This window comes from Bombus vosnesenskii, unplaced genomic scaffold (assembly GCF_011952255.1).
Source record: "Bombus vosnesenskii isolate JDL3184/JDL3185 unplaced genomic scaffold, Bvos_JDL3184-5_v1.1 scf7180000013352, whole genome shotgun sequence".
NCBI classification, from domain to species: Eukaryota; Metazoa; Arthropoda; class Insecta; order Hymenoptera; family Apidae; genus Bombus; species Bombus vosnesenskii.
Window position 1 is genome coordinate 3771247 of NW_022882988.1, and position 14138 is coordinate 3785384.

General features: G+C 44.7%; 1 protein-coding gene across 5 annotated transcripts in view; it reads left to right on the top strand.

Moving 5' to 3' along the window:
* Positions 1-14138, top strand: part of LOC117236710 (irregular chiasm C-roughest protein-like) — a 155996-nt gene that overhangs the window by 98582 nt on the left and 43276 nt on the right. For 3 of the 5 annotated variants that reach the window (XM_033499898.1, XM_033499899.1, XM_033499901.1), the window contains exon 2: positions 3680-4020. In XM_033499898.1, coding sequence (XP_033355789.1) covers positions 3680-4020 — 341 coding nt within the window. Of the gene's footprint in view, positions 1-1682; positions 2043-2682; positions 3061-3679; positions 4021-14138 lie in introns of those variants that run through there. The other 2 variants (XM_033499902.1, XM_033499903.1) reach the window with 2 other exon arrangements.

A 14138-nucleotide genomic window follows, 5' to 3' on the forward strand; every position in this document is an offset into this window, starting at 1 on the left:
CGATAACAAACGGATAGACGCGTACCGGCGCCACTTGGTTCGCCTCGACGACCTACAGTCATCGACGGATTATATTCCGATAAAATTGAAATCCGTACTTGACTTTTATAAACTCCCTCCATGATGTATCATATTATCTTCGTTACGTGTCTCGTCGAAACTTTTAATTACCTTACAGGCGACCGTTGCGTAACAGAGTAACGAATGTGTCTCATTTGTTTAATTCCCTTTATCATTATGCCGCATATTTTCCTTGTTTCTCTTACATCTCGCGGGTACGTGCATCGGGAATTTTCGTTAACTATTCGTCGAAACGCTTGTTTACCGAGCTCGGCGCGATTATGCCAAAATTCCCGAACGTATAATGAACGATCGTATCGAAATTCGGGATCGCGGTGGCTGGTATAATGGTTAAAAATCGTTGATTTGCGAACCATCGTTTCGTAGGTTGGGATATCGATGTAACGGAGCGGGATAAAAAGTACTGATCGCTGGACGATAAATATTCTGAAATTTTTGCCTCCGGTCCGATGATTATTTATCACGCCACAGAGGAGATACAACGTTATCCCTGAATTATGATGTCTGACCGGTTGATGTTCGGTTTAGATTGAAATTAATTAAAAGTATTAAACGTGATTATAACGAATGAACAGGTAATCCGTGATCGAGCTTTGTTTTAACAAGCACTTTCGAATCGTTACTTCGTGCTCCGGTTAGAACGGGTTAGTACCGGTTTGAGGAAAAAAAAAATCCCGCCGGCAATTAAAATTTGGAAAATGGAACGAAAAATGTTGCACGTTGATAACATTCTGTGTGACGGTGTTTGACGATAACATTGGAAAGACGAACGCTCGAAATGGTAAAACGTGGTATTTCTAAATTAAATATCAGACAACGGTTAACCGACTGTCAGCCGGAATTCAATTTTTATCAATTTTAATATGAACGAAAAATCGAATGATTCTCTGTTATTGTTGTATTCCGTTAATGGACTGTTTCGTAATTCGCCCACAGGCTGATTCGCGACCGACCGTGACGCGATTATTTTCACTGTGAAAATAGGAGGAAAATATCGCGGAATTTATTAAAATCCCACTTTAACCTCAAACTTTTTTACTTTCCGCGGATTGAAACGTAGACTCGGTTATGAGATCGGTATTTCTCTCGCCTTTCTCCTATTTCCTTCTTATTTCTTTAAAACTCCTCGACAAGACTGCGAGAGGTTTCGTTCGGGTAAGGTGACTGTTTCGTGTGATATTTTCATTTCCCACGGCGCTAGATGGGAATAGGTTGGTAAAACGAGAGAAACATCGGCGAACGCGTTAAAGTGGCGCTTATCGATTCAAGCCGCAAAGCCGCAGCCGATCCAGGCATTTGTCAACGACGACAGGAAACGTGGCCCACATAGGACGCGTCGCGTTACCCGGACACATTTCAAAGTTCCGTGGTGCGTACAGAGTCGAGGCAGCTTGCAGGGGCAAACAGCAACGACGAAACCGAGAGGCACAAGCGCAATTATTATTACGTCCATTAGGCTTGTATTCCATTGAAATGGTTCGACTGGTAACGACCAGGCTGAGGTTATTATCCTATTGAGCTCGTAAGCAGTTGAGCCGCACGATGTCGTACGACCGTCTTACGACATCCTCCCCCTGGTCGAGCAAACGGAACATGGCGCGACAAGAAACGTCCGCCTCCTCCTTGCTAACGTCGTCTAACTCGTTCAACGAGAAACACGAACGCGACGTGTAACGAGCGGGGCCGTTTTCTTAAAGGGTGCGAGCACCACGATTCACTGCCGGAACGAAAGCCACGGAGGAAGTTGGTGTGCCCGGACAGGACGGGATAAGGCGAATGGGGATTGCTTTCGTACTCGAAATATCGTGGTTGACAGTGTCTAAAATTTAAAGGTGTATTTTGGTCTGAATTGTTCGCTGAAGACGGGATATCGCTGCGTTAAAAACTCGAGAGCGATCATCTTCTCTTCGTTCCGTCTGAAGAACTCGCACGATGAAGATGCAACGTGGTCCGATTCAAGCGTAAGCCAGACGAATAAAAGTTAATTGAGAGGTCGATGAAACGATTAAACGAACGCTTCGTCGGCTGACTGGCGCGTTTCTCGACGTGACCACGTTGAACGTGTTCGCGTCACTCGATAAGGAACAAGGGGGAACACTTCACCGAGGAGAAATTGTCGCGTAAATTGCAACGCGAGAAACGTGTTCACGTATGTTATTAGAGCGCCGAAGCGAACATGTCCGTGGATATATTCGATTCGAGTGATAGAAGATCGAACATCGTCGATCGGCGTGCTTCTTTGGTCGTTGGAGATAGGAAGTACGTACGTCGCGCGGGGCCGTCCCGACCAAGAATTTCAATATCGATCACCGCTCACGCCGAGTCTCGAATAAAATTGTCGCAGCAACAACGATGAAAGTGGAAGAAAGCGAATTGATCGAGTTTTATTAAAGCGTTTCTCAATCGTTTAACGCGTGCTCATCCTCTCGTCTTCCTTCTCCTCGACAACATGCCACCGTTCCCTTTGTCGTCGTAAAACGGCTACAGTAATAATTGCCAGCAACGGGTATATTTTTTTTTTTCGTTGCATCGACGAAACGGTATTACCGTCGTAAAAGAAGCGGAAGAGAAAAAAAAACAGAGAATAGAGGAGGAAGAAGAAGGATATAGTCTCACCTGGTCATAACAGTGGCATCACGTGTACTAACAGCTATATATGCTCTAAAAACGCAATAATAAATTGCTGTACTGGCTATAGTTTTATCGTTTCATTTACGGCGACGACTTCTTGGTCTTCGCTCTTCTAATCCGATGGGACTATAAAGATAAATAAGGACGGTTCGAAGGTAAACGGGCGGAGCAGCGTACGGCCGTCTGCAAGGTCGTTAAACAATCCTCGGCTAGAGGACTAGGCGGTGCGCGAAAGCGAAGAGAAAGAGACAGAAAGAAAAGGGCGGGGTAGGGAGAAAAGTTAAATAACGAACTTAGACGCTTTTTACTTCTTATCGACAACCAACCCTGGAATATCATTGCGACGCCGTAAGTGCGTTATCGCCGCTCCGCTATTAATTCTACCCTTTATTTTCCCCTCTGATCCGTAATTCGACTATCGACTGTTCTGCCCCCGTTGCTCTGCCGGCGGTCCAAGTCATAATTTACGACAGCTCGTTCTCGCGCAATCAACCGTAAAGTTTAACGTGGTAATGTAGTTCCACGCTTACATAAGGCACCTGGGGTGATTTTTACGCGACGAAGAGGGTTCAGTTATAGTATAGTGCGAGGAAAGTATATTGCGTGGATTAGGAACCGGTTGTAATTATTGGAATCGCTTTATTTCTTTTTTTTTCTCTTTTTTTCCATCGTGAAGGGTACTTGGAATAAAATTATTTTCTGCAATTCCTTCGGCATCGAATATTTTTCGGCGTGTTGGAAAAACGTTTTAAACTATTAATGATAGAATCGTGTTTTCTCTAAGGCTTTTATAGACAGAATATAACAAATATTAGAATTGATCTTACTCGGAAGAAATACATTTATAGCTTTGTTAGTAACTTGTTGCGTTGCAGTTTTATCGTTTATTTAATTACTAACTTGTTGAAATACAATATCGCGTTACGTAAAACGAAGGAGTACAGAATTATTTCGTTTCTGCTTTCAGCACGAGAACAAGAGGCGTAGCAAGATCAACGCCATCTATAATCTGGCTATCGTTGCTACTGACGCTAGGAACGAGGGTAACGTCATCAGCGACGAACATAACGAACGTGTCACCATTGGCCTCGACGGTGAAGCCGATCACGACCACGGAAGTAGTTTATCAGCGATTCGCGATTGAACCGATGGATCAGACCGCCGTGATTGGCAGCCGAGTGACGCTTCCTTGCCGGGTCCTCGACCAGAAGGGACCTATTCAATGGACAAAGGACGACTTCGGCCTTGGCGCCGTCAGAAACCTCACGGGATACGAGCGTTACGCCATGATCGGCAGCGACGAAGAGGGTAAGTGAAATTCACTTAACTAACTCGATCCAATATAAAGATCATAGGAGAAAAATGCAATAAGTCACAATTTTTATGTTTTATAGAAGTAGAATTTAAAAATTCAACATGTTGTCTGTTAATTTTACATTACCAATTTTTCTCATTTTATATGGTTTTAATATTAAATGCAATGTGTATTTGACACTTTTTTAGACATTTGAAAAATACTGATTATCATAAGACTATACCACTGATTTGTTATGAAAGTTTGTAGATTTATCAGCTATTTTTAAAAAGTTGTATGTTTGGATTTAAGACATCCCTCTCCAACTATGTAAGTATATGAAAATACTCTCTTCTTGCCGGCAAATAGCATCAGAATTCGAAAATCAAAACGAACAAACTTATCATGTATTTTCTCTTTGGTCTTCATATACCTATAGAAATTTCTCTGTTCTATTCTTACCTGTATAGCTAAATCTAAGATTAGAATATTATAGTCTAAGCTATATATTACTAGGCCGATATACATATATGCGTGAAAATAAAGCTTGCATGCAGGAATGAGTGGAGCGAGTTTCACGAGAACGCATGTTTGTAAGTTCCCAATCGATTTGCATAATGATTATGGAGTATACGTGATTGGTTATTTCCTGATAGAGCCAGTACAATTATAAATATAGATACGCCTACGGGCCGAAAAAAATCTACGAATAAGATCGTAATGTAATAACTAAACCGCAAATTTTTATGCATTTATTGGAAAATTTAAAGCTGCGAAAATGCACAGAATGCAAGTAATATCGAAAAATACTATATATAATATAGTATTTATATAATACATACAAATATATATAATGTTAATCAATAGCTATTTAAAGCAAAACACTGGTTAGAATATTTAACGAATGAAACTTGAAAATCAATAGTGTTCGAAAAATACAAATTTACATAGATATCCGGGATCTAATAACAATATTATTATCATGTTGTTAGTCATCCTCTTATTTTTCCATACTACACTATGTATATGCGCGTGAAACCTCGCGAACTTTCGTGACGCATACGAGAATTAATGAGGATTGTAATGATGAGAATTAATGAGAAAATTTTTATACGAAGATGACTTCCCGTCGTTCGGTGAAAATTCGGTAGTCGAGATCTCTCCAATGCATATTCTAATTAAAAAGGACAGTCAAATAGTCTGATATCGAGCAAAGCAATTGGCCAAATGCCCTCTGTATCGCCGCTTGTTTTTAATCCGCTACGACTGACTAGAAAATCCATCCTTTCTTCTTTCGTGCAGTCTGTAAAAAGGAAGGGAACGAAGCGTTCCACTTTTCCGATGTGTTTGTTGCGTTTAAATTACACGATGTCCTTAAGGAGAGGCGGTATCTCCGCAGGCATTCGCGAAATTGCTTTCCCCTTTGTTGCACGTAGGAGACGAGGAAGGAACAGCGATATTGGAAAATGCTTATGTGCACGAACAAATTGAAACTCCGTATTTGCAAACAAGCGGGACAAGAAAACGGCCAAGACGTTGTTCTCCCTGTTTCGGTCTCTCCTTTATTTCTTCGGTCGTACAAGAGGAGGCTCTTTTTCGGTTTAAGCTAAACTTACTTCCGCGAGGCCCACGTATTTAAAGTTTCTCCGAAACTAGGAGATTACCGTTTCGTTTGCCTAATTCTGAATTTCACGGCGTTGCGATAACCCCCCCCCCCCTCCTCTCTTCCGAAGTCTAAACTCATTCCGGGGATAAAGCTTCGGCTCAGGATAACGACCTACCCTAGCGAACCGCCCGATGAAATTAACCGCAGATTTCGAGGGGAAAGCCAGAGAAGTGTCGATATAATCGAATCGAATACGCGTCCACAGATATGCCGTACGAAGGATAAAAATGAAAAAGAAAATAGTTCCCTTTTCATCCATCGTATTCAGCACCGTATTTCGCGATGCAAGGGATCAGTGTGGGAATATATATCCAACTGAATGACCGGTAACAGACGTACGGATGCAAAGGGTAGAACATATTTTCAGGGGTGAGTTAGAAATCGAATGAATCTCGATGGAGGCTTGGTCGCGTTCGACCGACAGCGCCATTTCCTTCGCGCTCGTTTTCCGTTTTTTCCCCGGCGCCGTTGGCCAGCGGCGGCACGCAGCTGCGATACACGACGGGTCAGTTTGCACGGACCAAATTCAATTTCCTGCGGCCTATTGATTTTTTCCTTTTTTTTCTTTTTTTTTTTTAGCTGTTCTTTTTGCCTTTTTCCCGTAGCGTCGTGGAATTGCGAAAAAGAAGGAAGAACGAAAAAAATATGAGCGACTGAGTGAGTAGGAAAGAAAGGTAGAACGAAAGGGGTGAGAAGAAGAGGAAAAGTTGCACGATGCGACGAAATATTTTATGTAGAGCGTGTACACGGGTCGGTTCGGGAGGTCGAATCGTCGTGCGAAATTCATACGGGACGGACGACGAACGACCTGACGTTTCACACAGAATGGAATCGTACGTTCGCCCATCTTGTTTCGTTCATGACTCTTCGCGTAACGTTTTAACTCGATTGTATTTCGATATATACATGGGCGAATCGAACGGTGAAATAAATAAAAGAAAAAAGTATCTATACGTGTATTTCAAAAGAAGAAGCAAGATTGGGTGGTAGAGGATCATAGAATGCAAGACGTGGCCGAAGTGTGGAGAGAAAAATTCAAATGGATTCCCTTCGAACATTATTTGGAATAACAGTATACTCGCGAGGGCAAAGTTCGAAGCGGGAAAGTCGCGGAGAGAGTCGATAACGCGGTGGTATTAATGGGCCGCAAGCGGCAAGTTAAATTGCCTTTTTAACGAGTTCCGAAAAATGTGTGCTCCGCTGACGTAACATTTGCTCGTCCGCGTTCGAGCGTTCATCGTAGCATCGCGTCGTGGCCCGGAGCGAGCGTTGCTCTCGAACGAACGCAGTCAGCCATCAACGAGGCGGGTACGTTGAAGGGTGGTATCGGTCAGGGTTGGAATTAACGACGATTCACCGGCGAAAGTTTTCTTTGGTTCGTTCGAGATCGCTGAATCGGTAAAATTGAAAGGCCCCCGAGGGATCTTTTTCAGGCCGTATCAGGCAATTGGAAATTGGCCGGTTACGCTCATCCAGCAAGGATGGACCGACCGTTTATTCGATTACCTGCCAATTAACCACCGTGCGCGGCCGCAAAGAATTCCTTTGGCAGAACGCGGAACGGCCAATCTAATCGATTCGCAGCCGCAGGCTATTTTGCACGGCGTCGCTCGTGCTGGCCGACAGATTTAGCAATTTCTCCGTGACCGACGTGCGGCTGCGAATGTGTGTCATTGCGCGGCCATCCTACCGATACCGTAATATCATAATACACGGGGAACTATCGTGGCTGCTCGGTCGCGATTTAACGAGCGAACGCGCGCACGCGTCGTTCTGTCGCGTTTTCGTGTTCGTCTCGGCTCGACAGCTAAATTCACGCGACGCTTTTTCCCTCCTCTCGTCCGTATCTAATGCCGCAAAAAGCGAGGCTACAAAAAGCTGCAACGTTTCGAGGTTTATCCAGTGAAAAATTTCCACGTTCCGCCACGATAAAACATCGCTTGCCGTACGGTACACGCGTATCGGCCAGAGCTTTGGCCCTTTTTCCCTCTCCTCGATACCAGTTACGCCATACGCTCTCCTTTGCCTTCTATTTACACGCTGCTACCCATTTCGCGCGGCAAGGATTAGTCCAACAACCGATTCTACGATACACACTCTATGCGCATTTTCTCTCTCTCTCTCTCTCTGTATCGATATTATGTAAGCAGTGCTCGCGTACAACTCACCGTATATACGTGTACGCCAAACGCGAGCGAAAGCCAGCAGCGTGGAGCGGAGCGACGTATCAACGGCACGCCATGCAGCCGCCGCCGTGTGCTCTCGTAACAATCACGCCGGCTCGAAACGATAAGATTCGTGGCAGGCGAGAGGCAATTTAAGCCAACGCCACCTGATATACAAGGTGTACCAGCTAACTCTATTATCCGAGCTATTCCCTTTACTTTTCGAGTTTCCAGACGATACGAACCTTTGGTTCGCGGAAGTTGCGTGCGTGGCCCCGTTGCACGCCGAACATTTTCGTTGCCATTAAGCTCCGATATCGGGGTCACCGCGACATTTTATTTCGCGCGATTTCTATTTTCAACAAAGACAGCGACTCGCGAGTACATCGTACTGTTAGTTTCCTAATTCTGTAGAGTTGTAAGGAAAACGTAGATCTTGTTACGAGAAGCCTTACCCTGCAACTTTCTTATTAGATATACCTATATAAAAATACAAGCGGTCTGCGTTCACCTAGGAAGCACCTTAGAATCATCGGCCATTCAACTTGTCTTAAAAATTCCATCGGACACTCCTACGTTCGTGGAAGAAAGAAGATATCCACTCAATGGCTCAATAGCTGTACCCGGAGCGAAAGCACTTTAGCCGATAAGGTCAGCTGGGACACCCTATACTCTTCTCCTTTAGCGAGTTTCGTTGGTAACAAGGGAAACGATGTGTTACTCTCAGTTTCCATAACATTACTGCAACCCTCACAGTGACCATTCGTACGGTAAACGTAGAACGCACACAACACGATCCATATTGGTTCCTGTTGTTTGTCCGACGATCGACAGCGGTCTTTAACTTGGTCGAGTTCTGTTGTCGGAAAGGTAACATCCCAGTACCGTGGCTGCAAAGTTGATAAGAGTCTGTCCCGGCAAAGTTCCCGCCGTTTAACTCCTCTTAATTCCACCGGGATTAATTAATTTAGAAGCGTTTCGTTGCAACGGAGGAAGAATCGTCGGGTTTCGGTTTTACGAATTCCCGATAGGGACACCGTAGCGTCGAATCGACCGTAAATTGTGACGCGTCCTGTTTGTTTCTTCCAGTTAACGCGAGTCTTGATTTTCTTCCCCCAAAGACAGTGTATCTTCCGTATAGAATAGAACCAAGGTATCCCTCGGTTTGTGTACAGAGAATTTCGGTTAAATAAGTTCCTTTAAACGTCGGTTCCTCCATTCTTCCGCAAATAGTACGGCACAGTGACCAAAATGTCTTCGGTACTACACAACTCGTAACTTCCCATCAGACTCGAAACACGGGAACAAATATTTTCTCCGCGTCTCGCCGTGCTTGCGATTTGCCTGCGGTAAACAAATCCTCGAGCGCAGAGTATCGAAGCTTGGAAAACTGTCGATACAAGCGGCGACGCTTCCAAAAGTCGATATCGGAAAGTCGAAGGCACAGAGCACGATTCCTGCGGCTCGTCGATTTCGCTGGCTCGGTCGCGAGTTCCGACCAAGTAATCGCAATCAAGCGCGCTTAAAGATGCAAACATCGGTTCGAGAGGGTGGCGGAACTCAGCAGTTCCGGTTCCGGGACCGCACTACTACCGGTCCCTCCTAGATTGTGCCCACGACACGAGTTCGCGAACAATGGAGTTCGAACCTTCCTTACGCTCGAGTTACTCTCAATTTGCGCGGTCCCGTGCAGATTAGTAAACAGCTGCAGTGCTACGGCTGAGCAAAGCGAAGCAAAACGATAACGGAGACACGCGAAGGCGACGAAGTAACTTGCCGGAGAAGTTGAACGAGCTGTCGACAGTGTCGCAGAGCATATCGATGCATCGACGTGGTTGCGAGAGGTCTGGCTGGATGATCGGTGGCGCAGTTTCTGATTCATCCGGTCGATCGCAGCCGGTGTCATGTACGTGTCTCTATTTTTAATCGACGGAGTCGCACATATCCGTTACACGTTGCATTCTCTGCAAAATCCTCGAAAGAAATAGGTACGCGACGTGTGTTGGCCGGGCTACGCCGAACCCGCGGATAACTTTAAATTAGTTCCGAAACATTTGTCGCGTATACGCTGCACCCGGCTAATGCAGCCCGCTGGAGATCGATAGGGGAGATCGCGGAATGTTGGAAATGGCCGTGTTACGAGGATGAGGGTAGCGCTAATCGCTTGGCAGCCGCGTCAAGCTGCAACCGGTTGCCCCACCGGATGTCCTTCGATCTGTCTCTAAGCGGGGATTAGAAGAGGACAGGGTCGATCGCGGAGAGGATCGGTAACTAAGATCAATATATATCTCCTACAGGATACGTCCGCGGACAGCTCGTTCGGCAAACGAGGTATTATCGTGATCATATCGAGAAGGACGTTGCAGCCATTGCCAGTACCTCCCATTGGCTTATATCTATAGGCGATTAAATTTCTAACAACTTTTTCTTCTTTCTTCTACCGTGTCTTATTTGCCCATTAATCAGACGAGATAGTTTTTATCTCTGAAACATGCCTCGATTTCGTGATCACTCGTCGTAGTTCGTTCGTGCTCTCGTTCACGAACTCGAGAAGAGGACGATGGAGTTCGCGTCTGGCCTCGCGTAGAAATGGATTGCACCACAGTTGCGGTGCGGCAGTCCCGTAACAGGATGCGAAACCGGCACGACCGGCTTCGTCGGTTTCCGCGGAGATTGACGAGAAATCATCGAGGAAGGCCGCCGTTCGTGTACGAAGAACGAAACGCTACGCGGACCTGAATATCATCATCCTTTTCGCCAGCTGTTTCCACCGTAAGACTGTGAAAGGAGCGTAATTTTCTACGGCCACTTAACGTCGCAATGATTGTTTATTTATTAAGCTAAATCCGCAAAGAGAACAGATCGTCGAACACAGCAGCATAAAATAAAAGCCCTTGAAACGGTGATTTCCTATAAATAAGCGAGTTATTGCTCGTTAATACCTGGTGGAACGCTATGCCAGGACTGATGGTTTCGAGCGTGCTTTTATTCATCCGGCTCGTTATCGATCGGGGCCCAATAAATACGATTAATTAACACCGGTATCTTTACATTTGCCGGGTAACAGAGAAATTTGTGGTCGGAACGAGGCAATCTACGAACGCGATCCCACACGGGCATAAATTCTCTAACTGACGTGTATATTAATTGCCGCGGCTCTATAGCCTTACCAAGGTAATCCAAGGATTTTTCGATCGGCTGGCCAACCGGTCGATTGGAGTATCAATTACCCGCGTCCGCGCAGCTTAGACGGTGGCAGGGCTGCGCGAACGGCAGCAGAAAACGGCAGCAACATCGTCAGCAAGCTCGGTAGGAGCGGTGGTTGCGGGTCGAGCAACCTGCACGACCGGCTCCGCCCGCTTCTGCTGCTGCAACCGACTCGATTAATCGGTCTTACCGGTTTTCACCGAGCGTCTCTCTCGTTGCCAGCGGCTCTCTCGACAGGTACCACATCTGCACCGTGTCTTGCCCTTTTAAATTGCCATCTCCCTTTCCTCCACCTCCTTTTCCTGTTCTTTGTCCCTCTGTTGCTGCTACGTGACGAACGAGAAAAACGGCATGGAAAGCTACGGAACAAATACCGTAAAAAGTGCCATAGTGGCCGTGAACTATTACAATGGAAAGAAAAATACGAAGCAGGTGAGACAATGTGACCCGATGCAAATCCTCGGTCATTTATCCAACCGTGCTCGATCTCCTTTTATAGCACCGTGAAATCTACGCTTCGTGTGAATAACAGATTAACTTCTTTGTTCCGAAACCTTTTATTTGTTCAAATGATCTTTCGATTGCGCGTTACTGCGATCACAGCGTGTCACAGGCATAACGACGATCGCTTGATAGAACCAACTCTGTTAAGGAACAGGCGGTTAATCGAGAACTGTTTTTATCGACCGCACGGTTAACGAATTTTTGTTCAGTTGATTTAGTGGAAAATGGCATAAATTGTTTGAGCAATTCAGAATAGTAAGTCCCAATATCGCAAAGGCACAGGTCAAAACATGATTGCTAGGTTCAGATGCGGGATCGAAGAAAAGGGAAATACGTATTGGAAGAAGATTACAATCTGCAGACTACGTGAATGGGCAAGAGAGTCACTAGAACATATGCTGCCTGAATGTAAAGAGCCGAAAGGAAGTTAACAGTAACAGAAATACTAAAGAGAGAGGAAAAAGTAGCGGAATGGATGCATTTAGTGCTGAAAAAAAGGAGAATTAAGGAAGGATAATTCGAAGGAAAGGAAGAAACAGAATTAAACTCTTGGAATTAGATCTCCTTTCTCCCCACACACACACTTACTCGAGTAACAAATGTAAACTCCCCATTTTGAAACTGCAAGGAATCAAATAAACCTAATTACTACTACTAATCTCCATTATTGATTTTTCGAGGGAAACAAGCTTTCGTGAAATGGCGAATATTCGGTGTAAAAGAATATCATCTCTTTTAACACGGTCGAAGTACTACGTATAAAGATACTTCGTTTTTATACTAATATTTAAAAATTGTCTTCAACATGTACATTGCATTTTACGCAGCTCGCGTTAAAAGAATCCTCAACCTTTTATTGAATCACCACCGAGTAGTACCTTCCTCGAATCGCTTCGCATTTTTTCTCTCTCTCTCTCTTTCGATCCTCCATATTCGTTAACGACTTGGCCGATACATATCCAATTCCTCGTAACACCTACCAATGTTGTTTATTCTTGGAAAATCCGACGCCACGCCAGAGAATATTTTATACCACGATTTCACAGTAAACTCGGTTTTAAAACTTGCGGTAGCCAGACTGAAAAAAAATTTCGCTACTTCGTCGGTGTGGTGGCCGAGGGGTAGAGCGTGGCGGGCGAAACAAAAGCTCCATTTAAGCGTTTCAACGCAATTTTATGAGCAGTGCCGGTAATGAAACGTAAGAGGGGAAAACAGCAACGGATAAGACTGTCTCGTTTTCGAGATTTCAACGGAACTATGAAGAGGCGGGAGAGGAGTACCGTGCGAACGCGGCCCGATTAATCGTGCTATCTCTCCTGGAAAAATGCCAGTGTGAGGAAGTACGGAGCCGAAAAACAAGAAATTGCGACCGGTAACAATTGGTTCCGCGAATAATAGGTTGCGCGGTTCCGTAATCGCAGATTTGCCGTGATAAAGCGAGACCGGATGTCGGACGGTTATCATGCTCTCTTCATATTGACGCCACTAAAGTTCCTCTTGATTTCACGGCCGTTTCAACCGCGAGATATCGCTGAAATCTAGCGTCTCCCTATGCATATGCTAATGTCTGAAAGTCATTCGGCCTGCAGCGACGATGGTGCATTTTTATATACCGGGGTTGGTGTATAAGTCCGTATAAATTCTGACACTTAAATCAGTAGCGATAACCGTAACAGATCGGTATCGCTGCGACCTACGACTGCTCTAATTATCCGTTATCACGTCCGCCATAAATCTGTGGACAATGTCCAACAACGACGAAGCCTGATCTTCAGAAGGCATCCGTTATTAGATACACCGCGGTCGGCAATATTCCAGTAGCGTAGCGCGCGTCCGTGCGATATCTGATTAATATCGCACGCTCCCGAATATGGCACGTGTTTGCTGGTGGCAACAATATTTGGACACCCGATAGGTATCTGCTACAAGCGGCTGGTATAATTGCCGGCAGCCAACACGTGTCACATTCGCGATCGGACATTCTATGAATTGTTCGTCTGGCGAAGAATTCGTTACGGTGGCATTTAAATACGAGCAAATTGTGGTTACTGGAAAAACGAATGGTTTTAAGAGATATTGATGGAAAGGTAATTTAACCTCTTGACGCTGGTATTCGTATTTTGTATACGAGCTACGAATCGTTCATTTTTGTACAATCAATTATCTAATTTATCTTTCAACTCATAATTTAAAATTGAGAGTGAAACTGTTTAAAAGTTTATTAACAAATCCCGTAAATATGATACTTGAATCTCTGCTTAGTGATAGTGAGCTAATTGGAATAAAAGTACGTAATACGCAATACGAAAACACGGATTATGAAACATTGAAAATTTATACAGCTTTATGTTCAAGGGAAGCAACATAAATGTGACTGAGATGGAAGGCATGGATTAGTAATACGCATAGTTTTCTGAGTATCGGTTTCCCTCTCTGCTCCTCTGCTTCCATATCCTCGTTAGAGCCACGTGTCAAAACTCGTTATGTTCTCCGTAAGCCTTGCTCTATTAGAAACATTCTAAATATTATTTCATTTACGCTGAGAGAAAAAGAGTTTATCACTCTTCTGTTATGGACACAGTCAGGCATC